Source organism: Salvelinus alpinus, chromosome 31, assembly GCF_045679555.1.
Source record: "Salvelinus alpinus chromosome 31, SLU_Salpinus.1, whole genome shotgun sequence".
Lineage (NCBI taxonomy): Eukaryota > Metazoa > Chordata > Actinopteri > Salmoniformes > Salmonidae > Salvelinus > Salvelinus alpinus.
In genome coordinates, this window is record NC_092116.1 from 37090606 (window position 1) to 37113156 (window position 22551).

Below are 22551 nucleotides of genomic sequence, written 5' to 3' on the forward strand. Positions count from 1 at the left end.
TTCTGAACTCGCTACATTGTGTAAGTTAAGTTCTGAACTCGCTACATTGTATTTGTTAAGTTCTGAACTCGCTACATTGTGTAAGTTAAGTTCTGAACTCGCTACATTGTGTAAGTTAAGTTCTGAACTCGCTACATTGTGTAAGTTAAGTTCTGAACTCGCTACATTGTGTAAGTTAAGTTCTGAACTCGCTACATTGTGTAAGTTAAGTTCTGAACTCGCTACATTGTGTAAGTTAAGTTCTGAACTCGCTACATTGTGTAAGTTAAGTTCTGAACTCGCTACATTGTGTAAGTTAAGTTCTGAACTCGCTACATTGTGTAAGTTAAGTTCTGAACTCGCTACATTGTGTAAGTTAAGTTCTGAACTCGCTACATTGTGTAAGTTAAGTTCTGAACTCGCTACATTGTGTAAGTTAAGTTCTGAACTCGCTACATTGTGTAAGTTAAGTTCTGAACTCGCTACATTGTGTAAGTTAAGTTCTGAACTCGCTACATTGTGTAAGTTAAGTTCTGAACTCGCTACATTGTGTAAGTTAAGTTCTGAACTCGCTACATTGTGTAAGTTAAGTTCTGAACTCGCTACATTGTGTAAGTTAAGTTCTGAACTCGCTACATTGTATTTGTTAAGTTCTGAACTCGCTACATTGTATTTGTTAAGTTCTGAACTCGCTACATTGTATTTGTTAAGTTCTGAACTCGCTACATTGTATTTGTTAAGTTCTGAACTCGCTACATTGTATTTGTTAAGTTCTGAACTCGCTACATTGTATTTGTTAAGTTCTGAACTCGCTACATTGTGTAAGTTAAGTTCTGAACTCGCTACATTGTGTAAGTTAAGTTCTGAACTCGCTACATTGTGTAAGTTAAGTTCTGAACTCGCTACATTGTGTAAGTTAAGTTCTGAACTCGCTACATTGTGTAAGTTAAGTTCTGAACTCGCTACATTGTGTAAGTTAAGTTCTGAACTCGCTACATTGTGTAAGTTAAGTTCTGAACTCGCTACATTGTATTTGTTAAGTTCTGAACTCGCTACATTGTATTTGTTAAGTTCTGAACTCGCTACATTGTATTTGTTAAGTTCTGAACTCGCTACATTGTATTTGTTAAGTTCTGAACTCGCTACATTGTATTTGTTAAGTTCTGAACTCGCTACATTGTATTTGTTAAGTTCTGAACTCGCTACATTGTGTAAGTTAAGTTCTGAACTCGCTACATTGTATTTGTTAAGTTCTGAACTCGCTACATTGTATTTGTTAAGTTCTGAACTCGCTACATTGTGTAAGTTAAGTTCTGAACTCGCTACATTGTGTAAGTTAAGTTCTGAACTCGCTACATTGTATTTGTTAAGTTCTGAACTCGCTACATTGTATTTGTTAAGTTCTGAACTCGCTACATTGTGTAAGTTAAGTTCTGAACTCGCTACATTGTATTTGTTAAGTTCTGAACTCGCTACATTGTGTAAGTTAAGTTCTGAACTCGCTACATTGTATTTGTTAAGTTCTGAACTCGCTACATTGTGTAAGTTAAGTTCTGAACTCGCTACATTGTGTAAGTTAAGTTCTGAACTCGCTACATTGTGTAAGTTAAGTTCTGAACTCGCTACATTGTGTAAGTTAAGTTCTGAACTCGCTACATTGTGTAAGTTAAGTTCTGAACTCGCTACATTGTGTAAGTTAAGTTCTGAACTCGCTACATTGTGTAAGTTAAGTTCTGAACTCGCTACATTGTGTAAGTTAAGTTCTGAACTCGCTACATTGTGTAAGTTAAGTTCTGAACTCGCTACATTGTGTAAGTTAAGTTCTGAACTCGCTACATTGTGTAAGTTAAGTTCTGAACTCGCTACATTGTGTAAGTTAAGTTCTGAACTCGCTACATTGTGTAAGTTAAGTTCTGAACTCGCTACATTGTGTAAGTTAAGTTCTGAACTCGCTACATTGTGTAAGTTAAGTTCTGAACTCGCTACATTGTGTAAGTTAAGTTCTGAACTCGCTACATTGTGTAAGTTAAGTTCTGAACTCGCTACATTGTGTAAGTTAAGTTCTGAACTCGCTACATTGTGTAAGTTAAGTTCTGAACTCGCTACATTGTGTAAGTTAAGTTCTGAACTCGCTACATTGTGTAAGTTAAGTTCTGAACTCGCTACATTGTGTAAGTTAAGTTCTGAACTCGCTACATTGTGTAAGTTAAGTTCTGAACTCGCTACATTGTGTAAGTTAAGTTCTGAACTCGCTACATTGTGTAAGTTAAGTTCTGAACTCGCTACATTGTGTAAGTTAAGTTCTGAACTCGCTACATTGTGTAAGTTAAGTTCTGAACTCGCTACATTGTGTAAGTTAAGTTCTGAACTCGCTACATTGTGTAAGTTAAGTTCTGAACTCGCTACATTGTGTAAGTTAAGTTCTGAACTCGCTACATTGTGTAAGTTAAGTTCTGAACTCGCTACATTGTGTAAGTTAAGTTCTGAACTCGCTACATTGTGTAAGTTAAGTTCTGAACTCGCTACATTGTGTAAGTTAAGTTCTGAACTCGCTACATTGTGTAAGTTAAGTTCTGAACTCGCTACATTGTGTAAGTTAAGTTCTGAACTCGCTACATTGTGTAAGTTAAGTTCTGAACTCGCTACATTGTGTAAGTTAAGTTCTGAACTCGCTACATTGTGTAAGTTAAGTTCTGAACTCGCTACATTGTGTAAGTTAAGTTCTGAACTCGCTACATTGTGTAAGTTAAGTTCTGAACTCGCTACATTGTGTAAGTTAAGTTCTGAACTCGCTACATTGTGTAAGTTAAGTTCTGAACTCGCTACATTGTGTAAGTTAAGTTCTGAACTCGCTACATTGTGTAAGTTAAGTTCTGAACTCGCTACATTGTGTAAGTTAAGTTCTGAACTCGCTACATTGTGTAAGTTAAGTTCTGAACTCGCTACATTGTGTAAGTTAAGTTCTGAACTCGCTACATTGTGTAAGTTAAGTTCTGAACTCGCTACATTGTGTAAGTTAAGTTCTGAACTCGCTACATTGTGTAAGTTAAGTTCTGAACTCGCTACATTGTGTAAGTTAAGTTCTGAACTCGCTACATTGTGTAAGTTAAGTTCTGAACTCGCTACATTGTGTAAGTTAAGTTCTGAACTCGCTACATTGTGTAAGTTAAGTTCTGAACTCGCTACATTGTGTAAGTTAAGTTCTGAACTCGCTACATTGTGTAAGTTAAGTTCTGAACTCGCTACATTGTGTAAGTTAAGTTCTGAACTCGCTACATTGTGTAAGTTAAGTTCTGAACTCGCTACATTGTGTAAGTTAAGTTCTGAACTCGCTACATTGTGTAAGTTAAGTTCTGAACTCGCTACATTGTGTAAGTTAAGTTCTGAACTCGCTACATTGTGTAAGTTAAGTTCTGAACTCGCTACATTGTGTAATTAAGTTCTGAACTCGCTACATTGTGTAATTAAGTTCTGAACTCGCTACATTGTATTTGTTAAGTTCTGAACTCGCTACATTGTATTTGTTAAGTTCTGAACTCGCTACATTGTATTTGTTAAGTTCTGAACTCGCTACATTGTATTTGTTAAGTTCTGAACTCGCTACATTGTATTTGTTAAGTTCTGAACTCGCTACATTGTATTTGTTAAGTTCTGAACTCGCTACATTGTATTTGTTAAGTTCTGAACTCGCTACATTGTATTTGTTAAGTTCTGAACTCGCTACGTTGTATTTGTTAAGTTCTGAACTCGCTACGTTGTATTTGTTAAGTTCTGAACTCGCTACGTTGTATTTGTTAAGTTCTGAACTCGCTACGTTGTATTTGTTAAGTTCTGAACTCGCTACGTTGTATTTGTTAAGTTCTGAACTCGCTACGTTGTATTTGTTAAGTTCTGAACTCGCTACGTTGTATTTGTTAAGTTCTGAACTCGCTACGTTGTATTTGTTAAGTTCTGAACTCGCTACGTTGTATTTGTTAAGTTCTGAACTCGCTACGTTGTATTTGTTAAGTTCTGAACTCGCTACGTTGTATTTGTTAAGTTCTGAACTCGCTACGTTGTATTTGTTAAGTTCTGAACTCGCTACGTTGTATTTGTTAAGTTCTGAACTCGCTACGTTGTATTTGTTAAGTTCTGAACTCGCTACGTTGTATTTGTTAAGTTCTGAACTCGCTACGTTGTATTTGTTAAGTTCTGAACTCGCTACGTTGTATTTGTTAAGTTCTGAACTCGCTACGTTGTATTTGTTAAGTTCTGAACTCGCTACGTTGTATTTGTTAAGTTCTGAACTCGCTACGTTGTATTTGTTAAGTTCTGAACTCGCTACGTTGTATTTGTTAAGTTCTGAACTCGCTACGTTGTATTTGTTAAGTTCTGAACTCGCTACGTTGTATTTGTTAAGTTCTGAACTCGCTACGTTGTATTTGTTAAGTTCTGAACTCGCTACGTTGTATTTGTTAAGTTCTGAACTCGCTACGTTGTATTTGTTAAGTTCTGAACTCGCTACGTTGTATTTGTTAAGTTCTGAACTCGCTACGTTGTATTTGTTAAGTTCTGAACTCGCTACGTTGTATTTGTTAAGTTCTGAACTCGCTACGTTGTATTTGTTAAGTTCTGAACTCGCTACGTTGTATTTGTTAAGTTCTGAACTCGCTACGTTGTATTTGTTAAGTTCTGAACTCGCTACGTTGTATTTGTTAAGTTCTGAACTCGCTACGTTGTATTTGTTAAGTTCTGAACTCGCTACGTTGTATTTGTTAAGTTCTGAACTCGCTACGTTGTATTTGTTAAGTTCTGAACTCGCTACGTTGTGTAAGTTAAGTTCTGAACTCGCTACGTTGTGTAAGTTAAGTTCTGAACTCGCTACGTTGTGTAAGTTAAGTTCTGAACTCGCTACGTTGTGTAAGTTAAGTTCTGAACTCGCTACGTTGTGTAAGTTAAGTTCTGAACTCGCTACGTTGTGTAAGTTAAGTTCTGAACTCGCTACGTTGTGTAAGTTAAGTTCTGAACTCGCTACGTTGTGTAAGTTAAGTTCTGAACTCGCTACGTTGTGTAAGTTAAGTTCTGAACTCGCTACGTTGTGTAAGTTAAGTTCTGAACTCGCTACGTTGTGTAAGTTAAGTTCTGAACTCGCTACGTTGTGTAAGTTAAGTTCTGAACTCGCTACGTTGTGTAAGTTAAGTTCTGAACTCGCTACGTTGTGTAAGTTAAGTTCTGAACTCGCTACATTGTGTAAGTTAAGTTCTGAACTCGCTACATTGTGTAAGTTAAGTTCTGAACTCGCTACATTGTGTAAGTTAAGTTCTGAACTCGCTACATTGTGTAAGTTAAGTTCTGAACTCGCTACATTGTGTAAGTTAAGTTCTGAACTCGCTACATTGTATTTGTTAAGTTCTGAACTCGCTACATTGTATTTGTTAAGTTCTGAACTCGCTACATTGTATTTGTTAAGTTCTGAACTCGCTACATTGTATTTGTTAAGTTCTGAACTCGCTACATTGTATTTGTTAAGTTCTGAACTCGCTACATTGTATTTGTTAAGTTCTGAACTCGCTACATTGTGTAAGTTAAGTTCTGAACTCGCTACATTGTGTAAGTTAAGTTCTGAACTCGCTACATTGTATTTGTATTTAAAAAAAAATATATATATATTTAACCTTTATTTAACTAGGCAAGTCAGTTAAGAACTTATTCTTATTTACAATGACGGCCTAGGAACAGTGGGGTTAATTGCCTTGTTCAATGCTCTAACCACTAGGCTACCTGCCGCCCAACAGTCCTGCCATATCAACAGGTCTGTTCTAAATTCGCTACATATTGTAAATTTCTGCCGTTGCATTCCAATTTACTTACACTGACAAATGAATCATATAAAATAGCTATACATTTTTGTTTTTAAATTCTGTGTCCTGGGTACAGTGTATTTGAAAGTGCCACTGTCAGTCATCAGTAGTCAGTCATCAGTCATCAGCACGTTATTGACACACTCATTGCTGGACATAAAGTGATAGTGACAGACTGATAAGTTAGGCGCCATTTGAATAGGGACTGGAAACACAAACACACTGTACTTTGTACACACACACACACACACACACACACACACACACACACACACACCACTAGCCTCCAGCGTCAGTCCTCATCAATTAGTTAGTAGTGTTCCATTACCTGTGGTGAAACAAATCTGGTGTGTGTGTGTCTGCTGTGGTGTGTGTGTATTCTGTTTGTGTGTGTATTCTGTGTGTGTGTGTGTGTATTCTGTGGTGTGTGTGTGTGTGTGTCTGCTGTGGTGTGTGTGTATTCTGTTTGTGTGTGTATTCTGTGTGTGTGTGTGTGTATTCTGTGGTGTGTGTGTGTGTGTGTCTGCTGTGGTGTGTGTGTATTCTGTTTGTGTGTGTGTCTGCTGGTGTGTGTGTGTCTGCTGTGGTGTGTGTGTGTATTCTGTTTGTGTGTGTGTCTGCTGTGGTGTGTATGTGTATTCTGTGGTGTGTGTGTGTCTGCTGTGGTGTGTGTGTATTCTGTTTGTGTGTGTATTCTATGTGCGTGGGTGTGTTTATTCTGTGTGTGTGTGTGTCTACTGTGATGTGTGTCTGTTGTGGTATGTGTGTGTCTGCTGTGGTGTGTGTCTGTTGTGGTGTGTGTGTGTCTGTTGTGGTGTGTGTGTGTCTGTTGTGGTGTGTGTGTGTGTGTGTTGTGGTGTGTGTCTGTTGTGGTGTGTGTCTGTTGTGGTATGTGTGTGTCTGCTGTGGTATGTGTGTGTCTGCTGTGGTATGTGTGTGTCTGCTGTGGTATGTGTGTGTCTGCTGTGGTATGTGTGTGTCTGCTGTGGTATGTGTGTGTCTGCTGTGGTATGTGTGTGTCTGCTGTGGTATGTGTGTGTCTGCTGTGGTATGTGTGTGTCTGCTGTGGTATGTGTGTGTCTGTTGTGGTGTGTCTGCTGTGGTGTGTGTCTGTTGTGGTGTGTGTCTGCTGTGGTATGTGTGTGTCTGCTGTGGTATGTGTGTGTCTGCTGTGGTATGTGTGTGTCTGCTGTGGTATGTGTGTGTCTGCTGTGGTATGTGTGTGTCTGCTGTGGTATGTGTGTGTCTGCTGTGGTGTGTGTCTGTTGTGGTGTGTGTCTGTTGTGGTGTGTGTCTGCTGTGGTATGTGTGTGTCTGCTGTGGTATGTGTGTGTCTGCTGTGGTATGTGTGTGTCTGCTGTGGTATGTGTGTGTCTGCTGTGGTATGTGTGTGTCTGCTGTGGTATGTGTGTGTCTGCTGTGGTGTGTGTCTGTTGTGGTGTGTGTGTGTCTGCTGTGGTGTGTGTCTGCTGTGGTGTGTGTCTGCTGTGGTGTGTGTCTGCTGTGGTGTGTGTCTGCTGTGGTGTGTGTCTGTTGTGGTGTGTGTGTGTGTCTGTTGTGGTGTGTGTGTGTCTGTTGTGGTGTGTGTGTGTCTGTTGTGGTGTGTGTGTGTCTGTTGTGGTGTGTGTGTGTCTGTTGTGGTGTGTGTGTGTCTGCTGTGGTGTGTGTCTGCTGTGGTGTGTGTCTGCTGTGGTGTGTGTCTGCTGTGGTGTGTGTCTGCTGTGGTGTGTGTCTGTTGTGGTATGTGTGTGTCTGTTGTGGTGTGTGTCTGCTGTGGTGTGTGTGTGTCTGCTGTGGTGTGTGTGTGTCTGTTGTGGTGTGTGTGTGTCTGCTGTGGTGTGTGTCTGCTGTGGTGTGTGTGTGTGTGTGTGTGTGTCTCTGTTGTGGTGTGTGTGTGTCTGCTGTGGTGTGTGTGTGTCTGTTGTGGTGTGTGTGTGTGTGTGTGTGTGTAATGCTGAGAGAATGCCCTTGTAAAACATCATCATCTGTTAATGCTGAACTGACAGAATGTAGCCGTCAACCTTGAGATGTGAGAGAGAGAGAGAGGATATTGTGTATTGGACAGCAACAAAACTAATCTAATCTATCTATTTATTTTATTTAACCAGGTAGGCCAGTTGAGAACTAGTTCTCATTTACAACTGTGACCTGTTCAAGATAAAGCAAAGCAGTGCAACATAAACAACAACACAGAGTTACACATAAACAAACATACAGTCAGTAACACAATAGAAAAGTCTATATACAGTGTGTGCAAATGAAGTAAGATAAGGGAGGTAAGGAATTGGCTTTGGGTGTGACCAGTGAAATATACCTGTTGGAGCACGTGCTACAGGTGGGTGCTGCTATGGTGACCAGTGAGCTGAGATAAGGGGGGACTTTACCTAGCAAAGACTTATAGATGACCTGGAGCCAGTGGGTTTGGTGACGAATATGAAGCAAGGGCCAGCCAACGAGAGCACACAGGTCGCAGTGGTGGGTAGTATATGGGGTTTTGGTGACAAAACGGACGGCACTGTGATAGACTACATCCAGTTTGCTGAGTAGAGTGCTGGAGGCTATTTTGTAAATTACATCGCCGAAGTCAAGGATCGGTAGGATAGTCAGTTTTACGAGGGTATGTTTGGCAGCATGAGTGAAGGAGGCTTTGTTGCGATATAGGAAGACGATTCTAGATTTAATTTTGAATTGGAGATGCTTAATGTGAGTCTGGAAGGAGAGTTTACAGTCTAACCAGACATCTAGGTATTTATAGTTGTCCACATATTCTAAGTCAGAATCGTCCAGAGTAGTGATGCTGGACGGGCGGGCGGGTGCAGGCAGCGATCGGTTGAAAAGCATGCATTTAGTTTTACTAGCGTTTAAGAGCAAGTGGAGGCCACTGAAGGAGAGTTGTATGGCATTGAAGCTCGTCTGGAGGGTTTTAACACAGTGTCTAAAGAAGGGCCAGATGTATTCAGAATGGTGTCGTCTGTGTAGAGGTGGATCAAAGAATCACCAGCAGCAAGAGCGACATCATTGATATAAACAGAGAAAAGAATCGTCCCGAGAATTGAACCCTGTGGCACCCCCATAGAGACTGCCAGAGGTCCGGACAACAGGCCCTCCGATTTGACACTCTGAACTCTATCTGAGAAGTAGTTGGTGAACCAGGCGAGGCAGTCATTTGAGAAACCAATGCTGTTGAGTCTGCCGATAAGAATGTGGTGATTGACAGTCAAAAGCCTTGGCCAGGTCGATGAATACGGCTGCACAGTAATGACTCTTATCGATGGCGGTTATGATGTCGTTTAGGACCTTGAGGTGTGGCTGAGGTGCACCCATGACCTGCTCGGAAACCAGATTGCATAGCGGAGAAGGTACGGTGGGATTCGAAATGGTCGGTGATCTGTTTGTTAACTTGGCTTTCGAAGACCTTAGGAAGGCAGGGTAGGATAGATATAGGTCTGTAGCAGTTTGGGTCAAGAGTGTTCCCCCCTTTGAAGAGGGGGATGACCGTGGCAGCTTTCCAATCTATGGGAATCATAGACGATACGAAAGAGAGGTTGAACAGGCTAGTAATAGGGGTTGCAACAATTGCGGCGGATCATTTTAGGAAGAGGGTCCAGATTGTCTAGCCCGGCTGATTTGTAGGGGTCCAGATTTTGCGGCAATTTCAGAACATCAGCTATCTGGATTTGGGTGAAGGAGAAATGGGGGAGGCTTGGGCAAGTTGCTGTGGGGGGTGCAGGGCTGTTGCCCGGGGTAGGGGTAGCCAGGTGGAATGCATGGCCAGCCGTAGAAAAATGCTTATTGAAATTCTCAATTATCGTGGATTTATCGGTGGTGACAGTGTTTTCCTAGCCTCGGTGCAGGGGGCAGCTGGGAGGAGCTGCTCCTATTCTCCATGGACTTTACAGTGTCCCAGAGTTAGAGCTACAGGATGCAAATTTATGTTTGAAAAAAAGCTAGCCTCTGCTTTCCTAACTGCCTGTGTATATTGGTTCCTAACTTCCCTGAAAGTTGCATATTGCGGGGGCTATTCGATGCTAATGCAGTACGCCACAGGATGTTTTTGTGCTGGTCAAGGGCAGTCAGGTCTGGAGTGAACCAAGGGCTATATCTGTTACCGGTTCTACATTTTTTGAATGGGGCATGCTTATTTAAGATGGTGAGGAAAGCACTTTTAAAGAATAACCAGGCATCCTCTACTGACGGAATGAGGTCAATATCCTTCCAGGATACCCGGGCCAGGTCGATTAGAAAGGCCTGCTCGCTGAAGTGTTTTAGGGAGCGTTTGACAGTGATGAGGGGTGGTCGTTTGACCGCAGACCCATTACGGATGAAGGCAATGAGGCAGTGATCGCTGAGATCCTGGTTGAAAAACAGCAGAGGTGTATTTAGAGGGCAGGTTGGTTAGGATGATATCAATGAGGGTGCCCGTGTTTACGGATTTGGGGTTGTACCTGGTAGGTTCATTTATAATTTGTGTGAGATTGAGGGCATCAAGCTTAGATTATAGGACGGCCCGGGGTGTTAAGCATATCCCAGTTTAGGTCGCCTAGCAGCACGAGCTCTGAAGATAGATGGGGGGCAATCAATTCACATATGGTGTCCAGGGCACAGCTGGGGGCAGAGGGTGGCAATGGTGAGAGACTTGTTTCTGGAAAGGTGGATTTTAAAAGTAGAAGTTCAAATTGTTTGGCCACAGACCTGGATAGTAAGACAGAACTCTGCAGGCTGTCTCTGCAGTAGATTACAACTCCACCCCCTTTGGCAGTTCTATCTTGTTGGAAAATGTTATAGTTAGGGATGGACATTTCAGGGTTCTTGGTGGTTTTCCTAAACCAGGATTCAGACACGGCTAAGACATCCGGGTTGGCAGAGTGTGCTAAAGCGGTGAGTAAGGCAAACTTAGGGAGGAGGCTTCTGATGTTGACATGCATGAGGCCAAGGCTTTTTCGATCGCAGAAGTCAACAAATGAGGGTGACTGGGGAAATGAGAGAGCCTGGGGAATGGGAGTGATGGCAGACTGATGTACAGTTTCCCCAGTGGTTTTAGCTTCATGGCAGACTGATGTGCAGTGCAGTTTCCCCAGTGGTTTTAGCTTCAGTGGTTTTAGCTTCAAGGCAGACTGATGTGCAGTTTCCCCAGTGGTTTTAGCTTCATGGCAGACTGATGTACAGTGCAGTTTCTCCAGTGGTTTTAGCTTCAAGGCAGACTGAGCCTTACTCCTGCTGAAACTACCCTGCCCTGATACTGACTACTGAATAAACGACCCTCCTCTTCTGTACTGTGATTTACCCTCCTCTCCTCTCTGCTGTACTGTGATTTACCCTCCTCTCCTCTCTCCTGTACTGTGATTTACCCTCTTCTCCTCTACTGTACTGTGATTTACCCTCCTCTCCTCTCTACTGTACTGTGATTTACCCTCCTCTCCTCTCTGCTGTACTGTGATTTACCCTCCTCTCCTCTCTCCTGTACTGTGATTTACCCTCTTCTCCTCTACTGTACTGTGATTTACCCTCCTCTCCTCTCTACTGTACTGCGATTTATCCTCCTCTCCTCTGCTGTACTGTGATTTACCCTCCTCTCCTCTCTACTGTACTGTGATTTACCCTCCTCTCCTCTCTCCTGTACTGTGATTTACCCTCCTCTCTACTGTACTGTGATTTATCCTCCTCTCCTCTCTACTGTACTGTGATTTACCCTCCTCTCCTCTCTACTGTACTGTGATTTACCCTCTTCTCCTCTCTGCTGTACTGTGATTTATCCTCCTCTCCTCTCTACTGTACTGTGATTTACCCTCCTCTCCTCTCTCCTGTACTGTGATTTACCCTCCTCTCTACTGTACTGTGATTTATCCTCCTCTCCTCTCTACTGTACTGTGATTTACCCTCCTCTCCTCTCTACTGTACTGTGATTTATCCTCCTCTCCTCTGCTGTACTGTGATTTACCCTCCTCTCCTCGCTACTGTACTGTGATTTACCCTCCTCTCCTCTCTCCTGTACTGTGATTTACCCTCCTCTCTACTGTACTGTGATTTATCCTCCTCTCCTCTCTACTGTACTGTGATTTACCCTCCTCTCCTCTCTACTGTACTGTGATTTACCCTCTTCTCCTCTCTGCTGTACTGTGATTTACCCTCCTCTCTGCTGTACTGTGATGTACCCTCCTCTCCTCTCTCCTGTACTGTGATTTACCCTCCTCTCCTCTCTCCTGTACTGTGATTTACCCTCCTCTCCTCTCTCCTGTACTGTGATTTACCCTCCTCTCCTCTCTGCTGTACTGTGATTTACCCTCCTCTCCTCTCTGCTGTACTGTGATTTACCCTCTTCTCCTCTACTGTACTGTGATTTACCCTCCTCTCCTCTCTCCTGTACTGTGATTTACCCTCCTCTCCTCTCTGCTGTACTGTGATTTACCCTCTTCTCTACTGTACTGTGATTTACCCTCCTCTCCTCCCTACTGTACTGTGATTTACCCTCCTCTCCTCTCTACTGTACTGTGATTTACCCTCCCCTCCTCTCTACTGTACTGTGATTTACCCTCCTCTCCTCTCTACTGTACTGTGATTTACCCTCCTCTCCTGTACTGTGATTTATCCTCTTCTCCTCTCCTGTACTGTGATTTACCCTCCTCTCTCCTGTACTGTGATTTACCCTCCTCTCCTCTGCTGTACTGTGATTTACCCTCCTCTCCTCTCTGCTGTACTGTGATTTACCCTCTTCTCCTCTACTGTACTGTGATTTACCCTCCTCTCCTCTCTGCTGTACTGTGATTTACCCTCCTATCCTCTCTGCTGTACTGTGATTTACCCTCCTCTCCTCTCTGCTGTACTGTGATTTACCCTCCTCTCCTCTCTACTGTACTGTGATTTACCCTCCTCTCCTCTCTGCTGTACTGTGATTTACCCTCCTCTCTACTGTACTGTGATTTACCCTCCTCTCCTCTCTGCTGTACTGTGATTTACCCTCCTCTCCTCTCTGCTGTACTGTGATTTACCCTCCTCTCCTCTCTCCTGTACTGTGATTTACCCTCCTCTCCTCTCTCCTGGACTGGGATTTACCCTCCTCTCCTCTCTGCTGTACTGTGATTTACCCTCCTCTCTACTGTACTGTGATTTACTCTCCTCTCCTCTCTACTGTACTGTGATTTACCCTCCCCTCCTCTCTACTGTACTGTGATTTACCCTCCTCTCTACTGTACTGTGATTTACCCTCTCCTCTCTACTGTACTGTGATTTACCCTCCTCTCCTCTCTACTGTACTGTGATTTACCCTCTTCTCCTCTCCTGTACTGTGATTTACCCTCCTCTCCTCTGCTGTACTGTGATTTACCCTCCTCCCCTCTCTCCTGTACTGTGATTTACCCTCCTCTCCTCTGCTGTACTGTGATTTACCCTCCTCTCCTCTCTCCTGTACTGTGATTTACCCTCCTCTCCTCTCTCCTGTACTGTGATTTACCCTCCTCTCCTCTCTCCTGTACTGTGATTTACCCTCCTCTCCTCTCTGCTGTACTGTGATTTACCCTCCTCTCCTCTCTCCTGTACTGTGATTTACCCTCCTCTCCTCTCTGCTGTACTGTGATTTACCCTCCTATCCTCTCTACTGTACTGTGATTTACCCTCCTCTCCTCTCTGCTGTACTGTGATTTACCCTCCTCTCCTCTCTGCTGTACTGTGATTTACCCTCCTCTCCTCTCTGCTGTACTGTGATTTACCCTCCTCTCCTCTCTGCTGTACTGTGATTTACCCTCCTCTCCTCTCTCCTGTACTGTGATTTACCCTCCTCTCCTCTCTCCTGTACTGTGATTTACCCTCCTCTCCTCTCTCTTGTACTGTGATTTACCCTCCTCTCCTCTGCTGTACTGTGATTTACCCTCCTCTCCTCTCTCCTGTACTGTGATTTACCCTCCTCTCTCCTGTACTGTGATTTACCCTCCTCTCTGCTGTACTGTGGTTTACCCTCTTCTCCTCTACTGTACTGTGATTTACCCTCCTCTCCTCTCTGCTGTACTGTGATTTACCCTCCTATCCTCTCTGCTGTACTGTGATTTACCCTCCTCTCCTCTCTGCTGTACTGTGATTTACCCTCCTCTCCTCTCTCCTGTACTGTGATTTACCCTCCTCTCCTCTCTCCTGTACTGTGATTTACCCTCCTCTCCTCTCTCCTGTACTGTGATTTACTCTCCTCTCTTCTCTGCTGTACTGTGATTTACCCTCCTCTCTTCTCTACTGTACTGTGATTTACCCTCCTCTCTTCTCTACTGTACTGTGATTTACCCTCCTCTCCTCTCTACTGTACTGTGATTTACCCTCCTCTCCTCTCTACTGTACTGTGATTTACCCTCCTCTCCTCTCTACTGTACTGTGATTTACCCTCCTCTCCTCTCTACTGTACTGTGATTTACCCTCCTCTCCTCTCTGCTGTACTGTGATTTACCCTCCTCTCCTCTCTGCTGTACTGTGATTTACCCTCCTCTCCTCTCTGCTGTACTGTGATTTACCCTCCTCTCCTCTCTGCTGTACTGTGATTTACCCTCCTCTCCTCACTGTTAAAAGCTGTTTGTTTAACAGGCCTGGGTGATGTCGTTGTGTGGAAACCATCGATCTGCTCTCGACAGTAAAACATTGCCTCGGGGGGGAGGGGGGGAGTGCTCTGTGTGTGTGGGCTGTTGTCACGATTTTATGTAAGTGACTATCATGCTATTATTAGCTTGCATCCTCTCAGAGCTGGACAGGGGTTGGGGGACTGGATGGGTGTGAGTGGGGAGCTGTCTTAGGAGGTGAACCAACTGTGTTGTCAGAGAATGTCAAAGGGCTTTGTTGGCATGGGAACCGGTTTACACGGCCAAGTGAAGAAACAAAAAAAACAAAGACCAAAACAATCAGACATTAAACTGTAAACATCACACACAAGTGCCTCTCTCTCTCTCAATGTCAGTTTAAAGGCTTTGTTGTCATGGGAAACGTATGGTAACGTTGCCAAAGGAAGTGAAATGCATTATAAACAAAAACATTTACAGTAAACATTAGTTTTACGAAAGTTACGAAAGAATAAAGACATTTCAAATGTCATTATGTTTGTATACAGTGTTTGCACATCTCCCTAGTTAAATAAAGGGATATAACTAACAATGTGAAAATAGTTAAAGTACAAAAGGGAAAATAAATAAACATAAATATGGGTTGTATTTACAATGGTGTTTGTTCTTCACTGGTTGACCTTTTCTTGTGGCAACAGGTCACAAATCTTGCTGCTGTGATGGCACACTGTGGTATTTCACCTAACAGATATGGGAGTTTATCAAAATAGGGTTTGTTTTCTAATTCTTTGTGGATCTGTGTAATCTGAGGGAAATATGTCTCTCTAATATGGTCATACATTTGGCAGGAGGTTAGGAAGTGCAGCTCAGTTTCCACCTCATTTTGTGGGCAGTGTGGCACGTAGCCTGTCTTCTCTTGAGAGCCAGGTCTGCCTACAGCGGCATTTCTCAATAGCAAGGCTATGCTCACTGAGTCTGTACATAGTCAAAGCTTTCCTTAAGTTTGGGTCAGTCACAGTGGTCAGGTATTCTGCCACTGTGTACTCTCTCAACACCACAGGCCTTTTGGGTTGGAGGGTTTGTATTTTGTCCTGTAACTCATTCAAGGTACTTGGAGAATCCAGTGGGTTCTGGTAGTCTTTAATAGTTGATTCTAAGATCTGTATTTGATCATGTACATTTATTTTTCCAAAAAGATTGGAGAAGTGGTTTATCCACACATGTCTGTTTTGGATAGATAACTATTCATGTTATTGTTTGTTTAGTGTTTTCCAATTTTCCCAGAAGTTGTTAGATTCTATGGATTCTTCAATTACATTGAGCTGATTTCTGACGTGCTGTTCCTTCTTTTTCCGTAGTGTATTTCTGTTTTGTTTTAGTGATTCACCATAGTGAAGGCGTAGCTGTTGGAGCTGTGGGTGGGGGGTCCTCTATGGTCTGGGTGGGGGGTCCTCTATGGTCTGGGTGGGGGTCCTCTATGGTCTGGGTGGGGGTCCTCTATGGTCTGGGTGGGGGTCCTCTATGGTCTGGGTGGGGTGGTCCTCTATGGTCTGGGTGGGGGGGTCCTCTATGGTCTGGGTGGGGGTCGTCTATGGTCCTCTATGGTCTGGGTGGGGGTCCTCTATGGTCTTAGTGGGGGTCCTCTATGGTCTGGGTGGGGGTCCTCTATGGTCTGGGTGGGGGTCCTCTATGGTCTGGGTGGGGGTCGTCTATGGTCCTCTATGGTCTGGGTGGGGGGGTCCTCTATGGTCTGGGTGGGGGGGTCCTCTATGGTCTGGGTGGGGGGTTCTCTATGGTCTGGGTGGGGGTCGTCTATGGTCCTCTATGGTCTGGGTGGGGGTCGTCTATGGTCTGGGTGGGGGTCGTCTATGGTCTGGGTGGGGGTCCTCTATGGTCTGGGTGGGGGTCGTCTATGGTCTGGGTGGGGGTCGTCTATGGTCCTCTATGGTCTGGGTGGGGGGTCCTCTATGGTCTGGGTGGGGGTCCTCTATGGTCTGGGTGGGGGTCGTCTATGGTCCTCTATGGTCTGGGTGGGGGTCCTCTATGGTCTGGGTGGGGGTCCTCTATGGTCTGGGTGGGGGTCCTCTATGGTCCTCTATGGTCTGGGTGGGGGGTCCTCTATGGTCTGGGTGGGGGGTCCTCTATGGTCTGGGTGGGGGTCCTCTATGGTCTGGGTGGGGGTCCTCTATGGTCTGGGTGGGGGTCGTCTATGGTCCTCTATGGTCTGGGTGGGGGTCCTCTATGGTCTGGGTGGGGGTCCTCTATGGTCCTCTATGGTCTGGGTGGGGTCCTCTATGGTCTGGGTGGGGGTCCTCTATGGTCTGGGTGGAGGTCGTCTATGTGTGTGTGTTTATTTTCTGTGATGTATGGTTCAGCTGGCACCATACTGTCTGCTGTCACTGCTCCAGCTGGCACCATGCTGTCTGCTGGCACCATACTGTCTGCTGTCACTGCTCCAGCTGGCACCATGCTGTCTGCTGTCACTGTTCCAGCTGGCACCATACTGTCTGCTGTCACTGTTCCAGCTGGCACCATACTGTCTGCTGTCACTGCTCCAGCTGGCACCATACTGTCTGCTGTCACTGCTCCAGCTGGCACCATACTGTCTGCTATCACTGCTCCAGCTGGCACCATACTGTCTGCTATCACTGCTCCAGCTGGCACCATACTGTCACTGCTCCAGCTGGCACCATACTGTCTGCTGTCACTGCTCCAGCTGGCACCACTGTCTGCTGTCACTGCTCCAGCTGGCACCATACTGTCTGCTATCATTGTTCCAGCTGGCACCATGCTGTCTGCTATCATTGTTCCAGCTGGCACCATACTGTCTGCTATCATTGTTCCAGCTGGCACCATGCTGTCTGCTGTCACTGCTCCAGCTGGCACCATACTGTCACTGGTCCAGCTGGCATCATACTGTCACTGGTCCAGCTGACATCATACTGTCACTGGTCCAGCTGGCATCATACTGTCACTGGTCCAGCTGGCATCATACTGTCACTGGTCCAGCTGGCATCATACTGTCACTGGTCCAGCTGGCATCATACTGTCACTGGTCCAGCTGACATCATACTGTCACTGGTCCAGCTGGCATCATACTGTCACTGGTCCAGCTGGCATCATACTGTCACTGGTCCAGCTGGCATCATACTGTCACTGGTCCAGCTGGCACCATGCTGTCTGCTGGCACCATACTGTCTGCTGTCACTGCTCCAGCTGGCACCATGCTGTCTGCTATCATTGTTCCAGCTGGCACCATACTGTCTGCTATCACTGCTCCAGCTGGCACCATACTGTCACTGGTCCAGCTGGCATCATACTGTCACTGGTCCAGCTGACATCATACTGTCACTGGTCCAGCTGGCATCATACTGTCACTGGTCCAGCTGGCATCATACTGTCACTGGTCCAGCTGGCATCATACTGTCACTGGTCCAGCTGGCATCATACTGTCACTGGTCCAGCTGGCATCATACTGTCACTGGTCCAGCTGGCATCATACTGTCACTGGTCCAGCTGGCATCATACTGTCACTGCTCCAGCTGGCACCATACTGTCACTGGTCCAGCTGGCATCATACTGTCACTGTTCCAGCTGGCACCATACTGTCTGCTGTCACTGCTCCAGCTGGCACCATACTGTCTGCTGTCACTGTTCCAGCTGGCACCATACTGTCTGCTGTCACTGCTCCAGCTGGCACCATACTGTCTGCTGTCACTGTTCCAGCTGGCACCATACTGTCTGCTGTCACTGCTCCAGCTGGCACCATACTGTCTGCTGTCACTGCTCCAGCTGGCACCATACTGTCTGCTGTCACTGCTCCAGCTGGCACCATACTGTCTGCTGTCACTGCTCCAGCTGGCACCATACTGTCTGCTGTCACTGCTCCAGCTGGTATCATACTGTCTGCTGTCACTGCTCCAGCTGGCACCATACTGTCTGCTGTCACTGCTCCAGCTGGCACCATACTGTCTGCTGTCACTGCTCCAGCTGGCACCATACTGTCTGCTGTCACTGTTCCAGCTGGCACCATACTGTCTGCTGTCACTGTTCCAGCTGGCACCATACTGTCTGCTGTCACTGCTCCAGCTGGCACCATACTGTCTGTGTTTCTGTGGGTGTAATCTAACTGTCTGTTTTTGTCTGTTTTTGTGTTTTGTAGGATTGTTTTGAAGATGCCTACGACCGGATACCCGTGTAAGTATTTTAGAAGGCTTGAAGTTCCACACACACCACTGTTCATTTAGTCACCAACCTATTGTTCCTGACGAATACTGATGACGTTAAACGAGACGAGACGCCCTGAAAAACAGTAACGAGACGCCCTGAAAAAAGTGAATGCCGTTTTATTTAGGTTGTGAGACTAATGGACATTTTTAATTTGACATGAAACTCCTTTTCATCTGTTTTGTCCAATCAGAAGCATGCATGGCTTAGCAGAGTATTTAATGCAATCCTCTCATTGGTCGATAACATCTTTCCCGGGCGCTCGCTTCAGTCACTCGTCTCTGTTTTGAACTGACACTTCAGTTGTAACTCAATTAGAAACGATGTCTTTGATAATCTATGCTTTCATATCGACACGTTTTGCTGTTATCACACCAGAAGCTGTATTTAGCTGTGATCACACCAGAAGCTGTATTTAGCTGTGATCACACCAGAAGCTGTATTTAGCTGTGATCACACCAGAAGCTGTATTTTGCTGTGATCACACCAGAAGCTGTATTTTAGTGTTCAGTGCTCTAAATTTACGCTTTTCGTTGGCAGCACTGGTGCTCCTAACTTCAAAAAGTAAAGAGCACCAGACATAATTTAGGAGCACCAGACAGAATTTAGGAGCACCAGACATAATTTAGTAGCACCAGACATAATTTAGGAGCACCAGAAAAATAAAAATGTCTATGTTTGTGTTACTGCAAATGACTGTCCTATCGTTGTTAATTGTCATCCTTGATGATGTAGAACACATCACTAGAGAGTGGGCAAGACATTCAAAACAACCTTTTATAATTGTCTTCAAAAGTCCAACAGCAAACATATTTATAGGTGCTAAACTAAAAGAGTTTTATTTTTATTTTCACAATTTCACAGAATTATTCCAACCTCATACTGTGGAAATATACACTGAGTGTACAAAACATTAAGAACACCTGCTCTTTCCATGACATACTGTAGACTGACCAGGTGAATCCAGGTGAAAGTTATGATCCCTTATTGAAGTCACCTGTTAAACCCACTGCAATCAGTGTAGATGAAGGGGAGGAGACAGGTTTAAGAAGAATTGAGACATGGATTGTGTATGTGTGAGCCATTCAGAGGGTGAATGGGCAAGACACGATATTTAAGTGCCTTTTTAAATGGGGGTATGGTGTTAGGTGCCAGGAGCACCGGTTTGTGTCAAGAACTGCAACGCTGCTGGGTTTTTCACGCACGCAACTCAATAGTAGGAAGGTGTTCTTAATGTTTTGTACACTCAGTGATGTTGGTGATTTTAAAACATGCTCTTTTTAAATACAACAAAAACACAATTCATTACTGCATTCAGCTAACAGATGATGATGATGATGATAATACCGTAGCAACCAGGCAAAATTCTGTTCAACTTCCAGTGCTCGTTTACTGTGAACACTGAGGCTGCACTTACTTTAAGTTACAGTTTCAGACAGTGGTCAAGTAGGCTATTGTGGGTATATGATCATAATGAAGGACTACCAGAGTGGCCTACCATCAAAAACAATGGAGAAAATGCATCCCATAACATGGAAACAGCTGTTCTATCAATCAGCCTACAGTAGCAGCCAATGTGTGGTGTTCAATGTAGTTCTACATTCCATGAGACTTTTGAAAAAATCATGCAGGGCTTGACATTAACCTGTTTATCCACCTGTCCTTCAGACAAGGTGACTGAACACGTTGTTTGATGCAAGAAACCACTTTACAAAATAAAATGCATTATTATTCCCACACCATTATTACAGAGAATCAGACACATTATACTACCCTCTGCCTATTAGCTTATTCAAGCCTAAGTAGCCATCTCAAAATACAACACTGCCCCTTTAAGACAAAAAAAAGTTCTTTACCTGACTCGCTTTTCAAAGATATCTAGAAATGTACACGTTTTGTGCTCTTGTAGGAATCAATCACTCCCCTATTGCTGACTATAATTGATCTATAACTGGGCTAATAACTCACTAACTAGCAAAGAATATGAACAAAATGTCCACACGTGGTTACATGCAACTCTCGCTTTGATCTCAAAACAAGCTCATATACTCACGACCGCTCATGCTGTAAACACAGTCCAGTTCAAAGTAAATGGCACAGATCCAATAATGGCAATGCAAGTCTACTTCATCTCTGAACAGGGAAAACTCTAGAAAGTTGAGTGAAGTTCAATCTCGTGCTTCGCTCTGTGGGCTGATATTTCTTCCGTGGAGCTGCATGGCAGTCTTGGCGCTACTGCACAGTTTAGAGAGAACATTGCACTTGATGTGCTTTTGCCTTAAGTAATGTTTTTTTTTAGTAATGACTTTCAACAGCACTCGCAGAACATTGTGCTGCTACTTTTGTCCCTGGTCTCTGATTAGTTCACTTTAAAATGTGTAGCATTATAATTAGTTGTGATTTGTAAGCAATGTATCAGCCTGTCTTGTTTGAGCAGAGAAGAAGAAGTCGCGGTGTTATGCCTTCCTTTCTTCTTCTTCTTTGTTTTGGTTCTTCTTCTTTTTTTTGGTCACAAGGTACTGGTCGCACAGAAACATTTTTAGTTGCACTTTAGACCTGTTATTCATCTCATCTGTGTTGTCTAACGAACTCATTCTGCCATTGTTGGACAGCTCAAATTTTTCCCTTTTCAAGGAAATCGCTGTTTCTGGTAAAATAAACACATTGCTGAGATGTCGTCACACTAGATACACAAGCTCAAGTACACAGTAAAAATATGATTAAAATAAGATTTTTTTTTTAATGATGAAAATATGATTACAATATGAAAATATTATTAAAATATGAAATGTTTGATACATTTCCTATTAAACAAAACTGTAAATAAGGCTTGAAATGACATGTATTCTAAATATAGTATAATAAAATGATAAAATGACTAAAGATTTCACCTTCCTTAACTGTAAAATACATATTTGTATGTGCCTATATTCTAAAGGTCTCTCTTGATCAAAATGTCTTCCCCTGTCGCTGTGGACGTCACACAGAGCTCTAGCTCGGCTTCCTGGACTCATTAGGAACTCACCTTTTCATCTCGTCCACCTTTGAGAAACGGAAAGTGTTTTTTGTTAAAAAATCTCTGAATTATTTTAGATTGATTTAAAGCCGACTATCAAAAGTAATCTCTGAATGTGCTATAGTGATGAAACCACTCTCTCTTGCTGTGCTACGACGTAAGGATGACAGGCATGTGCTTTGTCAGTGGCTGTGTCGTAGGTGTCAACCAGGAGTTGATGGACATTCAGAAGAGCGAATGAAATTGAAAGAGGGATATCCCAGCTTCACGTGGTGTCAGATTTCACACAAGTGGAAGAGATATACTACTGTGTCCGTGACAATCAGGGCTTGTCGCTCAACGCAAGCCGTCATAAGCGAAGATGTTGGTTGCAACTAGCACCAGAACCACGCAGGTCCCCTAGACAGGGGACTAGGCCTTCGGCTTAAGCAGTATACCGTGTATATATAACGTATACCGTGGTTGTCACGACTTACGCCGAAGTTGGTCCCTCTCCTTGTTCGGGCGGCGTTCGGTGGTCGACGTTACCAGCTTTTTAGCCGCCACCGATCCATGTTTCATTTTCGTTTTGTCTTCATTGTACTCATATATTCATATATTCAACTGGTTTCCATTCCATAATCATGTTCCTTATTTAACCTTCTGACTTCCCCTGTTGTTTTGTGCGTGATTGTGTTTGTCAAGGGGTTCCGTGTACGTGTTCTGGATTGTTTATGTTCATCCATGTTGGATTATTGTTGATATTGAGTAAAGATCGTGGCTACTAGGTACTCATACCTGTGTTCTGCGCCTGACTGACTTTATTCCATTCACCTGGAACACTGACAGTGGTATTTTGGAAATAGCCACAGGATGGTTTTTCAATACTGTCAATATTGAAACTATTTCTGATGATGTTTTTTATACGTCTGAATATTTGTTGTTACTTTTTAAGTAAACCTCCTTGCAGTCAGCTTGTGCT

At 43.9% G+C, this 22551-nt stretch overlaps 1 protein-coding gene across 2 annotated transcripts in view; it reads left to right on the forward strand.

The window, feature by feature from the left end:
* LOC139561061 (tetratricopeptide repeat protein 39B) overlaps window positions 1-22551 on the forward strand; it is a 99873-nt gene that overhangs the window by 33058 nt on the left and 44264 nt on the right. For both annotated transcript variants that reach the window (XM_071377877.1, XM_071377878.1), the window contains exon 2: window positions 18510-18544. In XM_071377877.1, the coding sequence (XP_071233978.1) occupies window positions 18510-18544 (35 nt within the window). The remainder of the gene's footprint in view (window positions 1-18509; window positions 18545-22551) is intronic.